General features: G+C 36.0%; 1 protein-coding gene across 2 annotated transcripts; it reads left to right on the forward strand.

Moving 5' to 3' along the window:
- Window positions 1-4,918: 4,918 nt before the first annotated feature.
- Window positions 4,919-18,826, forward strand: LOC149151292 (phosphatidylinositol:ceramide inositolphosphotransferase 3-like). 2 transcript variants are annotated; one of them, XM_089441348.1, is made up of 12 exons: window positions 4,919-5,531; window positions 5,723-5,812; window positions 9,194-9,280; window positions 9,667-9,735; window positions 10,530-10,610; window positions 16,480-16,551; window positions 16,820-16,880; window positions 16,999-17,101; window positions 17,467-17,562; window positions 17,774-17,823; window positions 17,932-18,065; window positions 18,364-18,826. In XM_089441348.1, exons 1-12 carry the CDS (start codon window positions 5,499-5,501, stop codon window positions 18,442-18,444), a joined length of 957 nt encoding a protein of 318 aa, XP_089297474.1. In that variant the 5' UTR covers window positions 4,919-5,498; the 3' UTR covers window positions 18,445-18,826. The 2 variants fall into 2 exon arrangements, with proteins under 2 accessions (XP_089297474.1, XP_089297475.1); XM_089441349.1 differs by lacking the exon at window positions 4,919-5,531 and adding an exon at window positions 6,332-6,428 and having other exon boundaries at window positions 5,734-5,812.
- Window positions 18,827-23,686: the final 4,860 nt, after the last annotated feature.

A 23,686-nucleotide genomic window follows, 5' to 3' on the forward strand; every position in this document is an offset into this window, starting at 1 on the left:
ATTTCAACCTGTTGCTGTTTTAAATCAGCGAGATTTTCAGGGCATTTGTATAGTAGTTTCACTGTTTACAATTAGCAGTCCTTTCAGCAGAGAGCTGCCCTTGTTTGCCAGCTGGTCCGCTTCACCGTTTGACTTTCTAAGGATGTGATAAAACTTACATGTATCAAAATCTAGAAGGACTCTCTTCAGCCTATCCAGTATTTTGTTAAGGCTGGCATTACTGAATAGGCTTCCCATCTTCAGGCTCTTTATTATTAACTCAGAGTCTCCAAAAACTTGGAGGTCTTTAACTCCTTTATCTCTTGCAATGTGGCAGGCTTTGAGTAGCCCAAGAATCTCTGCTTGATTGTTAGATTTCTGGCCAAGTCCCCAGCTGAAGCAGTCTTTTGCTATCCCCTCGATGGAGTATATGACCCCCCCTGCACCTGCATCTCCGGGGTTCCCTTTGGATGCTCCGTCAAAGAAAATTGTGGTTAAATTTTGTGACCGCCACCAAAGTTGGAATTTGTCATCTTCTTCTCTTATACACCATTCCTGGTTTGCCTTTTGTGGAGAGAGGAGCTGCTTATGCGGACTGGGCTCTAGCTCGCCAAGCCATCTTTTTTCTTTAGGCAAGAGCAATGGGTCTTCTTTAAAATACTGTTGTTGGACTGCTTCCAATAAGAAATATTTAGCTTTTGCTGCAACTTGCAGTGGAGTGTGCCTCATCTCTCTGAAAATCTGCTGATTTCGAGCTAGCCAGAGCTGCCAGCACACATACTTTGGGATAGTTGTCCATATTTTTTTCCAGATTGATTTAGGAGGGATGCACTGAGGATAGATACTATTCCAAGTGGCATATAGATCTGCAATAGAGGTTTGTGAAGGCATAGTAATCTGAAAATTATGTAAAATAATATGAATTATGATAACATTTTTAAATAAAAATAACTTTTTAGATTTCATATTTCTGCAATTGTAATTTTGTTTCAAATGGTTTTCCAAATCCATCGCATAATTTTAGTTAGATAATCAACGTTTTGAACCCCCAACTATAGTTCATCTTTAGGATAATATGAAATGTAGAAAACTGATCAAACCAATGTAGAATATAAATAAGAATGATAAGGTGAAAAATATATTGATACTAAAACCCTATTTTTTTTTTAATTATTAATATATAAAATATGTGTTATATTAAATCAAAAATTATATAATTATGTGTATTATATGGATTAAATATTATAAAAAATCATATACTTATATATATTAATATAAATTAAATATTTTATTGATAAATATTAAATTAAATATTTTATTGATAAAAATATTAATATTTATTGGTAAATAATAATGTTTATAGATGTGTTTAAAAATATGGTAAGTTGTTAGTTAAATTATATTCATAAAAGTTTAATAAACGAAGATATTTTACCCAATTTTAAATTTATTCATCTTTGATTAGAGTTTCAAATATATAAAAACTCTGATGTTATGTATCGCAAGTGAAAGTATGTTTATTACAGAATTATATAACTCTCAAATTTAAGGAACAAATGACCCATCTTTCACATATCATGACTTTGTAAGTCAAACCCTCTATATAAAAATGTAACTCAAATTAAGATTGAGCCTATTTGACTTTTTATTCATATATATATGAAATAGAATTTCATAAGTAAATGGTGGGTAACGGAACCAGTTTAATATGTTAATAATTTTTCAGTATCCTTTATTCAATTTTATTAAATATATAATATATTTGAGAAATTGATTTTATGTTTTTATTTTTTAAATTATAAGAAGAATATTGTATTAAATCTGAATTTATTTTTGGATTATTATTTGTACACTATGCCAGCGTAATGAATATTTAGTAGTTATTTTACTATTTTAAATAATAGGTGTTTAACAGGTGTAGATTTTCTAAAAGATTTGGAGATACAGATAAAATCTACATTGTATAGTAGATTTATTGTTAAGGAATAGTTATCAGAGAAGGAATACCATATTTCATTAGGACTCCTGTGTCCAAATTTACATTTTTATTGGCGAGATCATTTGTAGAAGAATTATTCATCTCAATACATAAAAGAAATTTACACTATTATTGGCGAGATCATTCGTAGCAAAATTATTCATCTCAACACATAAAGAAGCTAATAGTAGAGAAGGCTAGTTTCAAATTCTTGATTTGATGAATAATGCTTCACAACTTGCAATCCTTATTCATCTCAACACATAAAGAAGCTAATAGTAGAGAATGCTAGTTTCAAATTCTTGATTTGATCAATAATGCTTCACAACTTGCAATCCTTAGGCAAAGATCATAAATAAGGTGATGGATAGCTAATTGCAAATCTCCCATGATCACCAAATCTTCCATGTTTACTCCTTTAGCCATAAGGAGCTCTTTGCCACATTAATTGTACAAATGCCTAACCCCCAACTATACTCAATTTCAATTTTTCTATCGAAATTAAGAATATTTTTCTATCAAAATTGAGAATAACTGCTCCTTTAGCCATAAGGAGCCCTTTGCCACATTAGTTGTACAAATGACTAACCCCCAACTATACCCAATTTCAATTTTTCTATGGAAATTAAGAATCCACCCCCAATCGCTAAGTCTACGAAGGCATACATACTCTACCCCCTCTAGTTTTGAACTTGTGACCTCTTAAAAAGAAACACATACTCTTAACCATTAAACTACATATTTTCTTTTTGTAAGTAAAGTTAATCCATTAATATGTAACAAAATAAGATTACAAGGAGGCACAGGCCTCAGCAGTGTTGAACATTGTCTATCAGAAAAAAACTTGACTGCCCCATCGATGGGGAAACTAGTCTGCAAAGTCAAAAATACCCAGATGTGGGATATCTGTCTTTAAAACAGGAAATAACAAAACAAGAGAGATTCCAATAGAATAATCATAAACCCAGAGAAGTTCCAACAAAACAGTCATAACAGAAAAGAGCCAGTCAGCAAAGGAGACCTCAACTGGCATATGGGTGGCACATGGCTGCCACGCGTCGTCACTTGAGCTCGTCCGGGGCGGGCTCCTCTTCGATGAGGCAAGCATACCGGTACCAGTCGTCTTCCTCCTCTGACACGCTGCTGTGTGGTCCACGAGCAGCTTGAACGCCACCAGAGCTGCCAACAGCTACATGCAAACCTGACATGGTAACCGTGCTGCCACCTAGAGGACACATGTCTCCAGAACTTCCTCCCGCTGTGTGCAGACCACCACCCAGGGCCTTGCCATGCAGAGTATCCATTTCCTTGTCCATATCTTGCTTACCAGAATCACGTTCATTCCTGAACCTGCATGCCTCCTGTTGCTGCGCTCCAGTGCTTCCCAACGGGGCATCCTGTGGCTCAGTTTCTTCAGAGAAAACAATGGTAATGGTGGCAGTGATGATCGATCTATTTAGGGAGCTGCGGAAGCGGAATTGGGTTGAGAGGGGCACTTGGTGAGGGGGCAAAGGGAAATTGGCAGTGTGGACCGTGACATCTCTTCGGTAGACTTCTAGAAGCTGTGCGCGACCCTGACCACTGTGGGTATCAGGATTCCTGCCTGAGACCGAGCTATGAGGGTAAGGAATTTCAAGGGATGGGGAAGGGGAAACAGAATCAGGGCTCGGCGTCTCCGGAGGTTGGACACTACCACCCCGACTTCTCATACGATGACGAATATGAGCCATGGCAGAATGCAGGGCCGAGTTTTCAGTGGAGGAGATGGCTAAGGAATTGAGCAGAGGGTGAACAGGGGAAGGTTGAGCGGAGGTCAAATTGCAAAGCCTGGAATGAGAGTAGTGATGCCCATTGCCAAGGTCAACACAACTCATTAACTAGCAATGGCTCCCAATGACTGTGCGTGAACAGGGTTCAACAGCTTGGGGCGGACAATTGCAATGGAGCAAGGGAGGAGGGGAGTCCATATCTGTGCAAATAATGGGCAGATCTCGGCCTGAGCACCCATTAAATGCTGCTTGCAGGCAGCCATGAATTCGGCTCAGGTTAGCTTGGGAGGAAGCGTAGACGGCCAGATGGCTCATCCTCTCGCCACCTAGCAGTCTAATCCCCATCAATATTTTGATTAACACCCGCATACCATTAAACTACATATTACATTTAAAGAATTATAATTTTAACCAAAAACTTATATAAAAAAATAATCCTAAAACATTTCATACTTTCTTTGAAATATATTCAACTTAAATTTACACACTCTCTTTGAAATACAACCACCGTAAATACGGGATATCTCCACCTCATGCGAATCCGTTAGTTCAATAATTTTTAAATTTCCTTCTTATAATAATAATAATATTTTAAATTTAGATATTAAAATTAATTTTTTAAATTCCTTCTTCTAATAATAAGAATAATAAATTTAGATATTAAATTTATATATTCCACACAATAATAATAGAACCACCTTAAATACACCCCTGTGATATCTCCACCTTATGCGAATCCGTTAGTTCAAAATGTTTTAAATTTCCTTCCTATAATAATAATAATATTTTAAATTTAGATATTAAAATTAATTTTTAAATTTCCTTCTTCTAATAATAAGAATAAGAATAATAAATTTAGATATTAAATTTATATATTCCACACAATAATAATAATATTTCAAATTTAGATATTAGAATTTATATATTCCACACAATTGAGGCAAAACATGCACGTGGTGTGTTGCATTAAAGACCCAACCACATAAACGAATGGAGTTTAGAAGAGTCCATTCCAATCGCCCCTCGAAGCCAATCTTGTGGAAATTTAATAGTAATAAAAATAATAAAAGAATTCCACTGACTACCACCGGTCTTGCCTCCCACTGCGCCGAACAAAAGATGGAATCCCAAGCCGGTCAACCGGTAAGCTTTAACCGCTCCAGGTCAAAACCAAACCCCAGGAGAAAGGGGAGGGTACGAGGGAAACAAAATCAAGGGCCAGGAGCATCAAGGAGGGTTTGAATGGTCTCGACGCGCTTCCTCTGGGAGATTTCTGCACTAATTGCTTAACTCATTTTGCAGAACTACACCCATTTAAACAGTGATTGAACACAGCCCATATCGAGCCGTTCCACCATTGCCAGGCCTTTCGCGGAACTTCACTGCGAAGCATTCAGTAAAAATTAGCTGGATTTATCGCTTGTGCCCCACAGGTATTGTTAATGCGAAGGAAACCGAGCTCTAGCGTACTGGGGCGGCTTTACTTTTGGTCATCAACCAGCCTTGCCTTTATTATTATAATAGACCTTTAATGTTGACATCGATTATTACCTGTCCGATCCGCGTTCGGTTCGCGTGGAGACTTTGATGACCGGGATCGCTTACGTTGCTTTTTCGGACTTCAGTAGGAGAATCCAAATCGGTGTTTTGCAGAACATTATAAGAGTAATACTGATTTGATTTCAATGAGTCTCTGCACAAAATTCGAGATGGCTTTCTTATTTCTATAGGTGAGCTATGAAGTAATATGGCAGTGATTGACAGATTTGGGGATGCCGCCCTATATTGCACGCGAAGCTTCAAAGGTAAGTTTTCTGTGAACTTAATGCAGATCCGTTGATTTAAAGGAGTATGTATTCTGAGCGCTGTTTGATTGTGATCCTGATATAGGATTTTTGAGAAGCCATGGGAGGTCTGCAGGGTTTTCTTGATCTGAGATTTTTTCTGTTCTCTATTGTGTTATTTTTTCTCAATTGAATTGTTTGTTGTGTGATAGCTATGGAGGAGGATAACCATGGAAATTATGGTGGAGCTGCCCCTCCTGATGGAAAAATGGAAGTTCCTATTATTGGGTATTGTGTTTCAGGTAAGCAATTTCAAGCCCATGATCTTTTATTTTCAGGATCCCTATGAAACTCTGTTGTGTTTGAGGTTGTTGAGACTGATAATGAACGCGGCAATGCGTGATTGGGACATTTGTATCGGCAATGTGATCATTTCGTATTCACATAAGTTCATATATCGGATTTAAACTTTGACCTAGATTATGCCTGTCTTCCATGGTTGATTGCGTCCCCCTGTATTTTTGGCATTACTGTATTTTATGTATAGAGGGATTCATTAAGCTAGCTTTTATACGTGAGACTGCATGATTTTTCTTCAGGCCCTTTCCGTGTTACCAAGCATTATTCTGTGCTGCTCTTTCCTTAATTAACAACAATAAGGATGGTGTCTCCAGTGTTTTCACTTCTCCGATTTTCGTGAAGATATCCTAATAGGAAGAATTTATGTGCAAGGTTGTTTCGTTTTCTTAAATAGTCAATAGCAAATACTAAATACTGTAGCAGTTTTTGTCTCTAGCACATACTAACTTGTATATTCTCAGGGAGCGGTGATCTTGCCTACCATCTGAATGTATGTTGCAAGAGAAACAGGCTATGACAAGCTCCCAATGGAAAGGCTTTATCAGAGGAAAGAGATTTGTATATCTCTGGCTTGAGAAAACGTTTTTCCATTGCTGCTTTGTTTTCAAAGTTATTATTGACCATCGTAGCTGTGTAATATGGAGGCTCCAAATGTGATCTTTTTCTTCAGAAATAGGGGTTATCTGAGGGAATAGTGTATCAGGTAATATTGGTGAAATTTTCCTCGAAGTACTAATACAGTAACTTGTCTGCCTGCCAAGGTTGAAAGTTAAAGCGCATTATCAGCTTAGACAATACAATGTGTTATTCTCCACAAAGGTCGTTGTCGGTAATGTAATGGATGAGACAGAGCATGGTGGCAGATCCTGGCACCAAATACAGTTGGACTAGTGTTCCCCTAAGTTACATGATGCAGGCATATGTGCTATGGCACGTGTAGACCCCATGCAAGGAGTATATATATTCACCCCATGAAATATATATCCTGGGGAAACCTGCTGGGCACTTCTCCTCATTCCTGGGATGGTACACAGGGTAAACCGGTTTTACACAGGGTTCAAGGTCACTATAACAATATATCAGCTAAGAGCTCAACATGTCACTTGCAGGAACTGAACCTGGTGAAGAAGATAACAATCGTTCCTCCCAACCACTGGAGCTATATATTTATATATATACTTCGAAAATAAGTCTTGTGGAAACTTCTGGGCACTCCCTCCCATTCTGAGGATGGTACCTATTGTAAAGTGGGAGGACCTGCACAATCTGTTGGATCACTGGTAACAGTGGCATGAACTGAGCGCTTCCCTGCATTCTGAGGATGGTACCTAGTGTAAAGTGGGGGGACCTGTGCAGTTTGCTGGAACACTGGTGACAGTGGCACCAACTGATTGAGCTAACCCTCAGGGCTATATAATGTTTGTGTGTTTGTGTCTCATGCTTTCATGTCAGACATGCACAGGACACATTTTTTTAAAGTGTGTCTCCCATGCATGTCCGACATGCAAGTCACTCTTGTCTGAGCTTGACCTATAATTCATAGTGCATCGTGGCTGAGTAACTATGTTTAGCCATAACATCTCATGCATGTTCACCCGGTACTTGCATGGACTTTCTCTATTGATAAGATGTTGATTTTTGTATTCTTCTTACATGGATTCGCATGTTGAGGTGGGAGGTGTTTGTGATTATATATATATATATATATATATATATATATATATATATATTCAATCATAAGATTGTGTATCAGAAGATTGTTTTAATTCAGAGTTTGACAGTCCTTTTCATTTGGCAACTTTCAAGATATGTTGTGATATCTTTGCCCTAGTAAGCCACATATAGGGTTCTCTTAAAACAATACCCTCACTCAGATGCTTGTCATTATGTGGCCATTTTGGTTTTTAACAGAAGGAAACGTGAGAAAGCTTCCTTCGACTCTTTAGCCTCATTTAGGGTTCTTTTAAAACGATAACTTCACTCATATGCTTGCCATTATGAGGCTACCGCTATTCTGGTTTTTAACAGAAGGAAATGTGGGAAGGCTTCCTTTGACTCTTGTAAGTGTCAAGTATCCACCACTTATCAAGATGTCCAGCACTATTTAAACTGCTTGGTGTGTGACCACCTCGCCCAGCTTAATTGTCATGATGGCTTCACTGCTTATCAATGGCTCCCTTTTAGGAGTGTGCTGTCTATTCTTTTGAGGAATTGAACCCTGTTGGTGGCTATAGCACTATCCGGCTTTCACTGATCCGGTTCTCTGCTTGTGGCCTTATTTTTTAACAGAAACAAGGAGTTATGTTTATTATTAAATGTACAAAAAATACAGCCTGGCTCGGCTATTACATAGGGGGCAGGAAATCTTTAAAAATGATAGAAAATTCAAATGTCAATTCGGTTTACTCATAATTCTGATCTGTGCCAACATGCATTGGCATAAGAAGACCTTTTTGATTGGCATCTTCAGATTACAAAAATATTGAACTTATTACAAGGTTGTACTAAGTAAGTCCTTCTAGTAACTGAAATCACAGTAGATATGTGAGACTTGCATTTTAGAGTCATACGCTTGTGTAGGCACTGAAACCACAGGAAAGCTGTAACAAATTTTGTCCATATCTTACGTCTCTGTTTCTGTGGTGTTGTTGATGTCATGTAACCTTTCAAATGAGCTTTGGGGGCTCTTTTCAGTCCTTGAAATGTTCAAAATTTGCTCAAATATTTCCATATCTTTATGCTTGCAAATATCTGACCTTATTAAGTTAAAATGCCTCTCCTATGTTTGTCGTTGACAGTTAATTAAATGAATTTGGTTCCTCAAATCTCTTACTATGTTGTCAAAGAAGTCCCTTGAAACATAGGCTTAGTGATCATTGTCTTTACTGGGAGTCAGTTAATGAAAAATCAAACTCTGAAGAAGGCTTAAGAAGGTGGTGCACTTGATCAGTCTTTTGGTGCTAAACAGGCTAAGTTAATAAGTGCTATTGAGTATGCCAACAAGCTTTATCAAGTTTATAATTAATTGTGGAAATTTAAAAAATTTGAAACAATGCCTCGAAACGGTGGGTTTAAGGCCTTTCCTCTTTAGATTTATGGTGTTGCATTGCAGTTTAGATATATTTTTTTTTTCAAAGCAAACTCCAAACTATATGATGAAGCATGGGTTTTGTCTATTAGGTTTTTGAATCAAGCTTATTCACTTGATGAAGTTAACTCAATTTTTATAATACTTTAAAGTTCTCGCAGTTACTATGCAATTTTAGTATCTGAAATTTACAAGGAGGGGAGTTCTAATTTTGGCATGCTTTTTGTTTTTCCAGTATTTTCATGGGTTAGCTGCTCGAGGAGTTCATTATTTACATCGCCCTGGGCCAACTCTTCAAGATGTTGGATTTGTGGTTCTTCCAGTGAGTTTGTGTACCATTGTTTCACAAAGTAGATATGCTCATATTAATGATAATATTTAGAGTACTACTAGTACTCATTGAATTTTCTGATTGATCAGTGATCCTAGAACTACTAATTTCTTTTTAGTTTTGTTTTTATAATTTCCTCCGTTGTCTTTATATATATTTTGTGAATAACATGCTTACTTCCATTCTTGCAGAATGAGATGAATTGTTTTAAACAGTGTTTTGTTGCACCTGTCTCTTCTTGTCACTTGTGTATGTTATTTATTTGCGTGGAAAATTCTTTTGTTAGGTGATGGTGGACGTACTAGGACACTGGATGCTTTATGCAAATTATCACATGTACCTGTATTCGTCTAATAAAAGATGTTTTATTGTTTCAGGAACTTGGGCAAGATAAGGCATATATTAGTGAGACTGTTTTCAGTGTCATCTTTTTGACCTTTTTCTTGGTAAGTCTGTCTCTGTTGTCTTCTGGAGTTATTCTATGTATATAGGATCTATTCACATCACTGAAACCTTAGAATACTATGAATTCTTATGAATACTTTGTTCTTCAAATTATTTATTGGAAAGTACGACATGGATTCGTGGATTGTAGAGAGACATTGTGTGTATGTTTTAATATACTTTAAATTTTTGTCTGTATATTTGGTTCTAGTTATGTAGTTATCAGATTTACAGAGAACATGCACTAAAATTTAGCATGTGAAATTCGGTTGTAATAAGGCAAGAAAATAGTCAAGGGTGTGAGAAACCTGTCAACGTGTGCTGCTTTATATCCCAAATTTGGTATCTTAAATTGTGTTGCGTTTAGCTTTAAAAAAATCTACGGAAATTCTCTTTGGGCTTGACCTCCTAGATTTTGCATGTAGCATTTGAGGATTATACAGTTTCATAGCTGTTTCTGGTTGAAGCATCTTTTGCTAATCTGATTTTGAGCTGTAGCCTGTAAAAATATAGAATGGACAGTCTCTAAGGCACAAAATTATAAAGGATCTATAAAATAAGCTAAACAAAGAAATAACAATGGAGTAGAAATTTGTTTTTATGTATTCAATGTGTCATACAAAGTTAATATGCATTTGATGTACATAAGGCAATCGTACTCCATAGCTTTTAAAAGTAAACTGAGTTTCTAGCTACAAGTTGTAAGATGCACGCTTATATTAGGTGTGTATGTCCATTTCAAAATTTTTGGTTTAGCTATTTGTGTCTAATTATGGCTTCAAATGTGACCATGCAGTGGACATTTCACCCTTTTATTTCTCATACCAAGAAATTCTACACAGTACTTTTATGGTGCAGAGTATTGGCATTTTTGGTGGTAAGTTCTCTCATTTATTTATTTTTATTTTCTTTCATTTTTCCTCATGTCAAAGAGGAACTAATTTACTTTAATTAAATGCTTTGATTCAATGTTTCACTGAAATATCAGTATTTTTATAAAAAGCTGTTGTGAAGTGTGTGAGGTCCTGCTTCAAGCATGAATTGGCAGACCTCAACGTTTTCTAGTTTTTCTTTGTTGTGGAGAATCATTGGAGGAAGTGTTTAAGTGGGGCTGTTGTTTTTCACTTGGCTAGTTTTCTTCCATTTTTCATCAAGGGGTTCACCACGTTAAATTGAACAGTCATCAAGTCTCCATAGGATAAATTTAATTTACTCATAGAAATTTCCAACTTTTTAAAGTGTAAGCCGCAGTATTTTTAAAATTTTATAGAAGTACAACAAAATAATATATCTATTATTTTGAGGTTATAAAGATTTGAGAAGGTTAACTTTCATTGGAACTCGTTGAGACATAATATCATTAGTCAATGCTTCATTTTCTGCAGAGATTACTTGTTTGCAAATGATCAGGCATCTAGAACTTTTCTCCACATCTCCCACTTTTCAGTGATCGCCATTCTTGTATATATCTTGAATAATCTCTCTCTCTCTCTCTCTGTTTTTCTGAAGTAAAAAGTTGTAATATTGTATTTCATAGAAAGAAATGTTATTATGGTTAGCAAGTGTCTGGGACAATGCAGAATCTAGCAAGGAAGAGCATGCTAAAGTCTAGAAGCCACTACATCAGCTCTATGATCAAGATATCAGTACTGCTCCCAAAAATTTGAACAAAGCTTCATTACAATCTATATTAGTCAACAAAAGCTTAGGAACCCAGTTAATTGCTCAAGAGAAAGATCTGATGGGGTGTTCCGTCACAACCCCTTTCCCTTCCTCCACCAATTTTAGCTGTCCAAACTGGAGGAATTTGGATTGCTGATCTGCCCTAGCATTTTGCTCACAATGCACGTGTCTGTAAGAAGTAAAAAGAAATTTCTCTTGTCAATACCCAATGTGATCTGTCATTGGCTTTATAGCCAAGATTCCCTACTCATTAGCGATTAGAAGAGCACTGATCTATGCCCCAATTATTGGTGCCTCTGCAGTCACTCCTGAGGAAAAATAAAAGAAATGAGAAGCATTTTGGTAGATAACCCCACCAGCAAACACCAGGGTTGTTGCCTTGGGAGGCCACTTTAAATAAACCCAAGGCCGATGATGCATCTATGTCCAACTCACTGACCTGCCTGGACGTTTTCCTTTCACAGGAACCTTGAAATCTACTCAAATATGTTTCGCCTTGTGAAAAACCTGCAGTGGAGATAGAATTTGGTCTTAGAAAACCTCCAATATTCTAATATATTTGTGCATGTGAAGTCATTTTATTTCTATACATTAGTATATATGTATACCTGCACCCTCCCTTCTAGTAGGCTCATTGGCAACTTATGACTTTTTTTTTTGTTTTTTTTTGTTGTCCAGTAACATATACTAGGGGAAACTGCTCAGGCACTTCCTCTCATTCTGAGGTTGGTACCTGTTGTAAACTGAAGATTCTTCAGGGCACAAGGCCAGGTCAACACGTCATGAATAGATCATAAATTGCTCATCAACATTGGCTCACTAAGAGCAGCATGTCACAAAGTGGGATTTGAACCTGGGTGGGGATGGTAACAACTTTTCCTCACCCATTTGATAGTACAACTTCTGGCTTGCTGATAAGGAATGAAATTTAAATATCTCATTTGTCCCTTTATGCTCATCCCTAGTAAGTGGTTTACTTCAACAAGGGATAAACATTAAGTGAGATACACCATATTAAAATCAAATTTGAGTCATCGGTGTAAAAGTCACAAAGTGCAAAGTAGGAAACATTTTATTGTGAAGAGAATGACCTTATTATTGTATCATTTATTGTCACTGGTTTATATTAGTATATTTTCTCCAAGGAAAACCTCCCGGGGAAACCCAAGGGATGCTTCACCACATTCGTGGATGGCTTCCCTAGTAATTGTGTTGGTGCAGAGTCCATAATAGTGTTCTTCACCCAGGGAATTTGAAGTGTGCATATGCTGGCATGGAAGTAGCCAAATTCCCTGGCAACAACTGGTTGAGCTAACCTCTTGCATTGCTATTTGGATATATACTAGTATACTGGTTGCATCACTAGTATATATAATACAATGTTATTGGGAATGCATGCATGCAAGCAAGCATATGCCTATCGACACATCCACTTGCTTGGGTTTTCTTACCCATTACTATTTTATAATGTAAATGAAATACCTTCTGAAATCTGGACGACATTAATTGTTTTGATCAAATCAAACTTGAGGAAGAAAATGTTGAGAACTAGAAAATATTGAAAAATGGAGAATCAATATGAAAAATATACTACATGAGCAAGAGGAAAAACATGTTCCCGACTATGTTTTGAATTTGAAGCATCTCAAGATGGACAACTGTGATATATGTAATGATGTTTGCTTTGGGTTGGCCACGCGACATAGAAATGGAGATCATTAGTGAGGTCCATAAGAAGATTGCAACTTTTGATTTGGTGCTATCTTTATTGCTTTTGCTTTGGAAATAATTTCTTCAATTATTTTCCCAAAAGATGCAGAGGATTCTGAAGTTTTGGTCTATGGAGATTTTATCTCCCAAAGCCCCACAACAAAGGACGACCTTGATATATTTAAGAAGTGGGTGATTGATTCTAACACTTAGCTATAAGCACGCCTCAATTATCACAACAGGGATTAAGAGAGTATTTAGGCACTGTAAAATTTGAGGTAGAGATTTGACTACAGGACAATGCACAATTTGAGGATGACATGCGAACTTAAGCTATTGGGGTATATTGGTACCATCATTAGATTTCACAATTTTATTGATTGATAATTGATTAGGGTATAACTCCAAGAAGACTGGATGACGATGGTAATCTATTTTTAAGGTCATGGCCGAGCCAGACACTGAATTGGTGTATGAGATCCCTTTGTTTGTAGGACAAGGGACAAAATAGTCATGAAAGGGAGGAAATTTGATAAGTTAATAAAAGGAAGGGTCGGGATTCAGGAAAGAAAAAGGCAAAAACACAATTTATCCTTTGTTAGAAGAGTAGCATGAAACCAGCTAAAGTAGAGAGAATCTGTAAGAAATTGAGCATAGAGGAAAGAGGAAAGGGGAAGAAGAGAATAGGAGCAAGAATATTGAAGCTGGTGAATATGATAAAGAGGAAAGAAGGAAGTCCACCATGTGATGGATAGATAACAGCAGAACCAAGCCCTAGAAGCGATCACTAAAGAAAGATGAAGGTAAGAGGCACAGTTCAGTGATTGATGACTTTAAAAAGCCTTTTTGAAAAGCTTATGACATCAACAATTACAGTATGCCAAGCAAAGACCTAAAGGGTTGAATAAGGGTGAGTGTTCGCTTCTCTTCTCAGTGATTAAGGAATTAGTGGTAAGGGGGAGTTTTGAGAGTACGACACATAACAAATCCCTTAGATGGAAAAAGTTAGCATTATACTGATTTTAGATAATAATTTGTGGATATTTAAGAAGGGAGGGGCTAACTGGGCTCAATAATAGATTTGTCCCTCCTAATTACTGGAGGCTTTGGCATAGCTGGAGAGCAAACTGTTGCTATAGGATTTTGTGAATGTGTTGAAAAGCCTGCAGTGGATTGCGTGTAACAAGAAGGAATGATTGCAGGTAATGTGAAGTTCAATAAGGGTTGGCATGAAAGGCCAAGAATAGGAGAATTGTTCTGCACCAAACACATGGGTTTCTGTATAGCAGTAAAGAACAGTAAAATCAACGATTAGAATTTGGGAAGTAGTAGTCTAGAGGACAAACATAATTGCTGTTGATACTTTTGGCTATTTAGTTTAATGGATTAGACACATTGTCAAAGTCGACTCTATCATAGATGTTGCTTATTGCAATATAGCATGTTGACAATAATTCTAAGTGTCTTCCATGTGTTGAACATCTAAAACTCATGGGACAGATGGATAGTTTAGTGCCTGGCACAATGTCAAGATAAGTGTATGCAAATGCTAGATAGTAGATATAATATTAAATATATTATTGATGAATCGATTGCAAAATGAGTAATATGAGGCCGGACTAGCTCCTTCTTCTTTGTAGAATGTCATTGTATGGAGAGTCAATGCCTAATTATATAAAGTTTGGTTATTAAATTGGCCTTGTCCGTATCAGATTTAGCCATACTTGTTCCATTATATCTTCTAGAATGAGTTCCATATAATTCTGCACATGGGGTCTAGAAAATGGTGTGCTCTTTCTTCTCAAGAAGATCACGTCCACAACATGATAGGAAATGTTGTTGGTAACAGTCTTCACACACTTCTGTACTGCTTTAAAACAACAAACTGTAGTAGAGAAAAAGTGAGAAACGAGTGCAAATTTTATTCCTGCCTTTTGTTTTTTGTTTTTTATACTATTTTAATTTTAATTTTTTTTGTTTAGCAGGAGTGCATTTGGTAGTGAGTTTTCTTGAGACTCATGTGTCCAAATGAGTACTTGCATGTATGTTTGATTCTTGATAACTTTTGACAAGTATCAATGCTGTGGATTGAGTTTGAGGCAAGTTGGTTGTTTTGATGGTTTAGCTGAGCAGTAGTGGTGAGTGTGATGTTCATTGAGTCCTATTGCCATGTTCTTTACCACCCCTTTTTACGCTACTTCTCAATCTTTAATAAATGATCTTTGGTTTCTCTTCTCTACCATGTATGAGTGATCTAAGATATCTTTTGCCCTTAGTGCGTTATAATCTGAATTGCCTTTCTGGAGGCCTTATTTTATTTGTTTTGTTTATGCCATTTTGGATTGCATGTATTAATTGCCATGTGGACAGGAGTATGTAACCTGTCTTTTCTGCTATGTAGTGTGTTTATTTGTCACAGAAGGGTGATGAAAACTATGACCTTCCCTTTGCGAGATCACCTCTTGCACATGCTTTTAATTTTCATGATACCACCCTCAAATGTGTCGGCTATCCATAATATACTACATACAGCTACTATTACGTATGTGTTCAATGACCTAAGTCTATCAATTGGACATCTGTCCAACAACCCAAAAGAATGATCAAGAATTTCTTGCTCGGCCTCAATAGTGGTCTCTGTATGCGTGCACTCATAATGCTGCCATTTTCATACTGTTAACAACAGTGAAAATCAGAAGCTTATCCTATCTCTTCTAGTGTATAATCTTAAACATGCATCTAAGCATTTCTCAATATAGTGCAACTGTCTGTGGCTCTACTGAGTGTGTGTTAGTTTAGGACCTATAGTGTATGTATCTGAGGCTCTTTTGTTGGGTTTTTTAGTGAATGTTTGGGCAGTTTCTCTTTCTTCCTTGCCTATTTTTCATACCACTAAGCTATGTTCAAGTAACCTGGATCCAGCACTCAAACCATGGTTCGGGGATGCAAATTTGTTCTGATTTGAAAACCTGAGAACTATGCCTGCAGACCCGTTAACATAGCTCTTTGCTTTTGTTGCTGGCATGTTTTGTACAATTTATTTTGCATATGCCATATACCTAGACATAATCTTTCCAAATGTTTGGATGAGTTGATGCAGTGTTATGATATCTGATAGTATGTATAATAGTTTGTTTGTTGCTTGTTGATCACTATTTGCTTTTCCAAACGTGGTTTAACATTGGCATGAAAAGTTGTTTTATTAAATGTCAGAGATTCCTTTATATGCTCTGAGATGTACACTAATATGCATTTTTCCAACACCCGTTAAGTTCAAGAAGCACTCAGGCAGACTGTCATTTTAACTATGCTGGAATGCTGTTGAAATTTTTAACATTTCATATGACTTGCAGGTCTCTCAAATCTTGAGGATTCTCACGTTTTTCTCAACGCAGTTGCCTGGTCCTAATTATCACTGTCGCGAGGTAATCTTATTCTCCCTTCCCTTTGATAGCTGGCACCTTTTTATACAGTGTCCATATATGTATGTTCCATATATTTAGGATTCTGTATATTGTTGGTATAGCCTCAATTCCTTGCTTTTGGAAATAGTTTAGTATATGTTCTCGGATCTATTTTCATATTATTCAAGTCTATTTTGATGACGGCTATTGTCATCTTAATGTGCACAATTGTTTAAAATGATCAAAGAAGTACTGCAGGACTTACTCATTTTTGTGTGATTTTTAATAGGGGTCTAAGCTTGCCCGTCTTCCTCGTCCTGATGGTGTACTTGAAGTACTGTTGATTAATTGTAAGCTACTTTGCTATGACACTTTGTTGACACTTTGTCAGACTAATACTGTTTGAAACAGATGTTTGTTTATTTGAATTTAGGATGCTGATTTATCTTCTTGAATACTTGCCCGTAGTTCCACATGGAGTAATCTATGGTTGCGGCGATTTGATTTTTTCATCCCACATGATCTTCACACTAGTGTTTGTACTAACGTATCAAAAGTATGGAACAAAAAGGTAAGTGTTTTTTTTTTCCACATTTTGTCTTCATTATTAACCTTGTTCAATAGTTTTCATAAACCTTGCTGGTTAGTTATGGTTACAGTGATCCAGTTTTTTGTGATATATCTATGTAGAGTAATTTTGGCTTCAAATGGAAATTTGTTTTAGGATATCTGCTTTATGCTAGCTAATTGTTATATTTGGATCTTCTCCTTTAATGTTTCTGAAGGAAACAATAAAGACCAAGGATTTCAAAGCATTGGACTTTTATGAGCTGTGGTTTGTACTGCACTAGATGTTCCTACGTGGACGGTGGTATATAAATTATTAATCACTGATTATTGCTTTGCATATGGATGTTTCTCCTGTAACATGTGCAGGTGGATTAAACAGATAGCCTGGTTGGTGGCTGTTATTCAAAGCCTTCTGATTATAGCTTCTCGCAAACACTACACTGTGGATGTTGTTGTTGCCTGGTAAGCCAATTGATTATAACATATGTTTTATTTTTGACATCATTAAGTGCCTCTGTTTTTTTCTAATGTCTACCAAATTAAGGATGTACTTTTGAATGTTACCTAGATGGATTGTATTTTGAAGTATATTTTCATTTAACAAGGCTTTTTTACAACTCTGGTATTAGTGACTAATACCAATGCCTTTTTAACCATGTTGAGGGTCTTGCAGGTATACTGTGAATTTGGTGGTCTACTTTGTGGATCGGCAGCTGCCTGAAGGTTTACTTCTGCAATTATAAGCCTTATTTTTTCTTTGGTTCTGGTGCCTCTGCTTAGTAACTGTAACCTTGTGGAGTAGCTGAACTAATACGCTTTCTATGTTTGCAGATGGAACAGAACGTTCAGGTCCTGGGGGTTCAGCACCCTTAATGCCTTTAAATGGTAGTAAAGACAAGGACAGCAGAACCAAAGAAGAACACCTTAAGCTCATGAATGGCAATTCAGGGGACTCACCTGATTGGGTATGTGATTTAACTCATTGGTAGCTTCTGTTACATTCTTTACTTGTGCATTATTCCTTGTTTCAAAATTCCTATTCTTCACATAGCTAGGTAACTTCTTGGTGGTTGCCATTAAACTCCATGCGTTATTCCCTATATCATAACTGCTCTTTCTTCTTATAGCTAGATAAGTTGTGCATTATTTTGTAAATATTTTACCCTCAAAATGTGTGGTGGAAATTGTTTGCCGTAGTTTTATATTTAACCATAGGCTTTGTTTGACATCTTTACTTAATATATTGAAACACGTCTGTTACAGAGACAGAGAACCCAGGTGAACGGGAAGCTACTAGAGGATGGAAGCCCCATTCTTACCGAAATTGTCATGAACGGGACTTGATCTATATTGATCATTTTAGTTGGCCTGTCTTGTTTTGAGTTTGAAAATGTGCAATCAGAGCTGTGGGTGCAAATTTTCTTGTGACAAAAAGTGTCCTCGCCTTCAATCCCGCGATCACCAGAAGGACATGTTGCAGAAAAGATTGCATTCTCTGATTATGTTTATTACTAGGAAACCAAGAATGTCTTGTGTCCTGGTTGCATTTCTGGCTTTAGAAGCTCCAATGAGTTCTGGCCTTATTTGCAAGTTGTATTTTATTCAGCGATTTGTTTTTTTGTGTCCAGGCTTTCCAATTTTTTTCCAATGTTATATACAGTTTATTTTATGTAAAATGCGTTTCTTAAGCAAAAGCTAACAGTGTGTCTAACCTTTTTCACTAATATGCCTGATTGTTAATGATTGCTTCTTTCATTGAATATGACTATGCGTACTAGATCTTATACATTGAAAGAAAATTTTGACCTCTTCAAAGCGTAACACAATCTCTACAGTCTCATCATGTCACGTGTATCTGTCCAACCATGTTTGCTTATATTGGAACAACAATATTCTGGTCCTCTTGAAACCTTATTTCAATTCAGGATTGTGATAACTTAAAATCTGTCTAGCAATGTTTGCCTTGAATGCTCTGCCAAATGTTTGTAGACTTCAACATGGATTTTTGTTGTTGTTGTTGTTGGTGTTTTGTTTTATATTGTTGTATTTCGTTGTAATTTGTTATTATCTTTCTCTCAAATTAATTTAGTGAAATGGAAGATATGAAGTAAACAATGCCATCCAAGATGGATATCCTTTGAAACTTCGTACTTTGTAGGATATGAAGTATAACATTGCAACTCCCATACATCAAACAATTCCAGGAAGCTTCTAAGTTGAAATATACAAGTAATCATATTTTCCAGTTAGTATTTGTTGTTGACCATGTTTGTATAATTCGTATATTTCTCATCTTAAAATCTTTTAGTCAGCAATTTTGATTTATGGGGAGCAATGAACAAGAACGTCATTGCAAAAAATGAACCCGAACTTTACGTTTTCATGGCCTCACTTTGATGTGGGGATATTGCAACTCGATCACTTGATCGGAACCTGGAACACGCTTAATCTTTTAATATATATATATCATTCTCTTTTAGCGCATCTAGGCATGTAGAAATTAATTGCAGCTTTTAAATTCACGCGTCTCATTTCCATAACCAGCAACACTTCATTGTGTTTATTTAACTTGAGTAATATTCTAATTTGTTGTAATTTTGAAGAAATTTTATCTGTATCTTTCTTTTTTGTTTTTTCACTTCAACTTATATCTTCTACAAAATGACCGTGGTATTTTTCATAATTCCTGATTGTTTATGAAGAGCCTCAATTAACAATTGATTTATGAAAAACCAACATGTTATAAGTGACATTTGAACTTGGGTGGAGCGGACTACAATTCCTACTCTTAAACGCTCTAACTAAACTCAATTGATATGGATGAAATTTTACATTCTTGAATATAAAAGAGCTTAAAATATTCTTTCACATCAATTCAGTCAATCAAAAAGGATAAATACAGCCCCTTTGCAGCAAAATTATTTTAATTTGAAAAAAAAAACTTTTACATCAATTCAGTCAATCAAAAAGAATAAATACAGCCCCTTTACAGCAAAATTATTTTAATTTGAAAAAAAAACTTTTAGTTCTACGAAGACTGATTCTAGGCAATCACAAGGTAAAAAGTATATATATTTTTAATTAGCATAGATATATAATTCACTGAAACATCCAGATATTCGAGCTTATATTGTGTTTATATGGGGATACCCATTTCCAGTTATTTTGTTTTATTTCAGCGCAAAACAAATTGAAAAAAATAGATCACTTTACTGGTTCAAAACACCCTTCAAATCATAAAAACATGATAAAAATTAAAAACTAGCAATTGCTCCAAAAGTTGCAAGGGACACCGGTAGGATTGGTAAATTGAAAAAGTTGTATTTCATTTCCATAATCAAACGAATAATAATGGATAGGTGCAAAACACATTTGTAGCTTCTACATGCTAGGCTGACTTTCACTTTGCCGAAAAAAACATGATATTGAAATGGCAACAACTAAAGAAGTGGTCCAAAATTGAGGAGCATGAAGTAGAAGATACAGAAGTCAGACTAAGAGAGTTGCCTACATAGCAGCCTAGTATTATGATGCAATTGGAGAATCCTGAATGGCCAATTCCTCTTCCAACATCTACTCACTAGTAGAACAACTTGTTGAAAAAGTTTCATCTCAAATAGAAGCTCTACAAGAAAAATACGAACTTGTTGAAAAAATTCCATCTCAAATAGAAGCTCTACAAGAAAAATACCAACAAATAAGGGAGAGGAGCAGAAGAGCAAGAAAAGATATGACAACTTAATTATCAATACAATCCACTTGGGATTATCAAACCAAGTTGCTCTCAACAATGGACTTGGAAAGAAATTAATTGAAATTGTCACTTGTTCTTCATATTACTCATTCTATTCCAATGGGCTTATATTTAAAAGCTATGAATTTTTCCATTAACATAAGTGAAATCCCTCTACTAATTAAAATCAATTTGCATAAACAAGCTGGAGAAATGATTTACAATGATCTTAGGAAAAATGCGCCAACTATAACCAAAGTAGAGAACTTCAACAAACTACTAATCGGTCAAAGCAAAAAGTTACTTCAAAACACTACTAATCAGTTAAAACAAGAGAACATATTCTAGCGAAAAACAAATCTAGCAAGAAGAATACAAGAAACTAATTGTCAAACTTGGACTTGATCTAGCGGATGAAAAGTCAACAAAAAAGGATCGAAATTCTAATAATTAAATCAATAAAATAAAATAAAATAAAAAATCACTCTATTTATAGATCACTAAAATGTCCACAAATCACATAAAATTACCAAATAATACATAACAAGAAATTGATGACTTACATTTGGAAAAATAAATTCCAAACAATGAATGTGTTCTCTACCTAACCACAGGGAAGGGAGAGGAAGTGTTGAACGCTCAACCACCGTACGAGGATGTTAAAACAGAACAAGCTCTTCCACATGGGATAGTAAGATCAAACTTTGCTAGCCCTCTTTCAGATAGCACACCCGGATGCCTAACATCTTCCTTCTAGTTGACAACCTAGGGAGGGAACTCCCTCTTTAGCCCATCAGCCGCCTTCCATTGACTTGACATTTAATTAATCAAGTCTTGCACACTGCAATTGGTGTAACTTCAACAAATTGTGCTCTAGCCTCCCTATTCCGCAACCCCAATCGAGTAGCACAGGTGTTTGAAAAGCAGAGTGCTGCAACTGTAGTGTAGTGATCCAAGAAGGGGAGATTTAAGGGAAGCAGAGTAATCAAGCTTTATGGTTGCAGAAGAGTTTGAGTCTAGTAAGTCTAGGGAGAGCAAGAGCGCTGGGAGCGTGAGGAGTAGGAGAAGAGTACCTTCTATGGTAGGGCACTCAAGAAACAATGCAACTACATCTCTTTCTCAGACACATTCCCGAGTGAAGAGTGGCAGGGATGAGAAAAAAAATTAAAATTAAAAAGTTAAAATCTTTAATTGCTTAAATACAAAATATGGAAAGTCCATAGATTTTGTCAAAACGTTGGGAGAATTGTTATTAGGTTTGGATTTTCCAAATTTTTAATGTTTTTAAAATCATTAATTACATATTTAAGTGTTATTTTTTCCCCTAAATTTTCTCTCATGTAAGTCAACATTGATATGAATTCATATACTTAATTGGCTTGAATTGAGGTATTTAACTAGTAAGCACTCACTTGAAACCATCTCAGTGATTGCTTTGGTTGGTTTTCACTTATATTGTTAATTATGAGTAAAAATGTTGCACTTCAAAGTAGCAACATGAGATAGTTCAAAGCCTTTGAGAATAAAACTATCATCCCTGTGGAGGGCTCATTTGGTGAGAATGCCATTGATCAAGAGGGAAGGGAGAGAAGGGACAGGTAGTGTGCTTATTTTTTTATTTTATATTGGTTTAGTTTGTTGGTACTCCTGAACTAATTCAACTACATCTCTTTCTTAGGCACAGTCCAGAGTGAAGATTAACAATGCTAAGAAAAAATAATAAAATTTAAAAGTTTAAAGCTTTATTGCTTAAATCCAAAATATGGAAAGTTCATATATTTTGTTAAAACATAGTAGGATATCAGAAAAAAAACACAATTTTAATTTAACATTTTTAAATTAATATTTCACCGAGTAATTAAATAGATGTGATGTATTGTATTGTAGGTTAATTCAAAATAAAACTGCAATATAAACCTATAAGTGATATCTTATTATATGACTTATATTGTAGGATAATTCCTGAGCACGATTATTATTCAATATCTCCTCTATTGTTTGGAGGCCTTGTTAGTGAGGCCAATGCTCAACAACATTCAACAAATATCTTTGTGCTTTGAATCCCTTCAAAGCAGGGAGTATTAGTTGAAAAAATATATTAGTTTTACATATTGGAAGACAAACTCGGTTTGGCCAAATACACAACCAAAACTTCAAATAAAAATCCTCATTAAATTTAACCCTACATATCCAAAAAGATTTTTCACCGAAAAATGATTTTTCGCATGACCTTGATCTCTTCTTTGCGCAGCCCAAGCATGTCGAACCGCAACTTATACGACTTCTCATCCTCCATAATAGTGTAAGGGACTCGAAAATTATCCATTACGCCCAGATCAGTCTAAGACAGGAAAAATTCTTCGAACAAACGATTGATATTGTCCATCATCTGTGTTAGAGTTGGCTCGCGGGGAATGGATTCCTTATCTCTGTAATTTCAAGAAATCGAACTCACCGCATCTTTTGACAGGTCCCAACTTTAGAGACCCAGGAAATATGCCCTGGAATTCTGGCGTAAATATGGTAGTGTAATTATTGGTGCACAACTGTTAAGCGGAGAGGAGGGGGCTGATCACAAAGACCTCTGCACAGATGTCAACCAGAGAGGAGAAGGGTAGATGAAAATGGGAGGTGCCCTGATTCAAAAGAAAGGCCTATCGGCCTAAATATTAAATTACAAAGTACCATATAAAATGAAAAATACATCATATTAGATTTGTGTTAATGTGAGGCAAACACATTACACCATGTAAAGAAGTGTTAATGTGAGGCAAGTTTGGAATATCTAATGTAATTTTTCAGCAAGTTTTGATAAAAACTTGCACTTCACACATTTTTTTTAATATGTGGATT

The sequence above is a fragment of the Pinus tabuliformis genome, chromosome 9 (genome assembly GCF_031772625.1).
Source record: "Pinus tabuliformis cultivar Carrire ecotype Pingquan chromosome 9, CPIR1, whole genome shotgun sequence".
Taxonomy (NCBI): Eukaryota; Viridiplantae; Streptophyta; class Pinopsida; order Pinales; family Pinaceae; genus Pinus; species Pinus tabuliformis.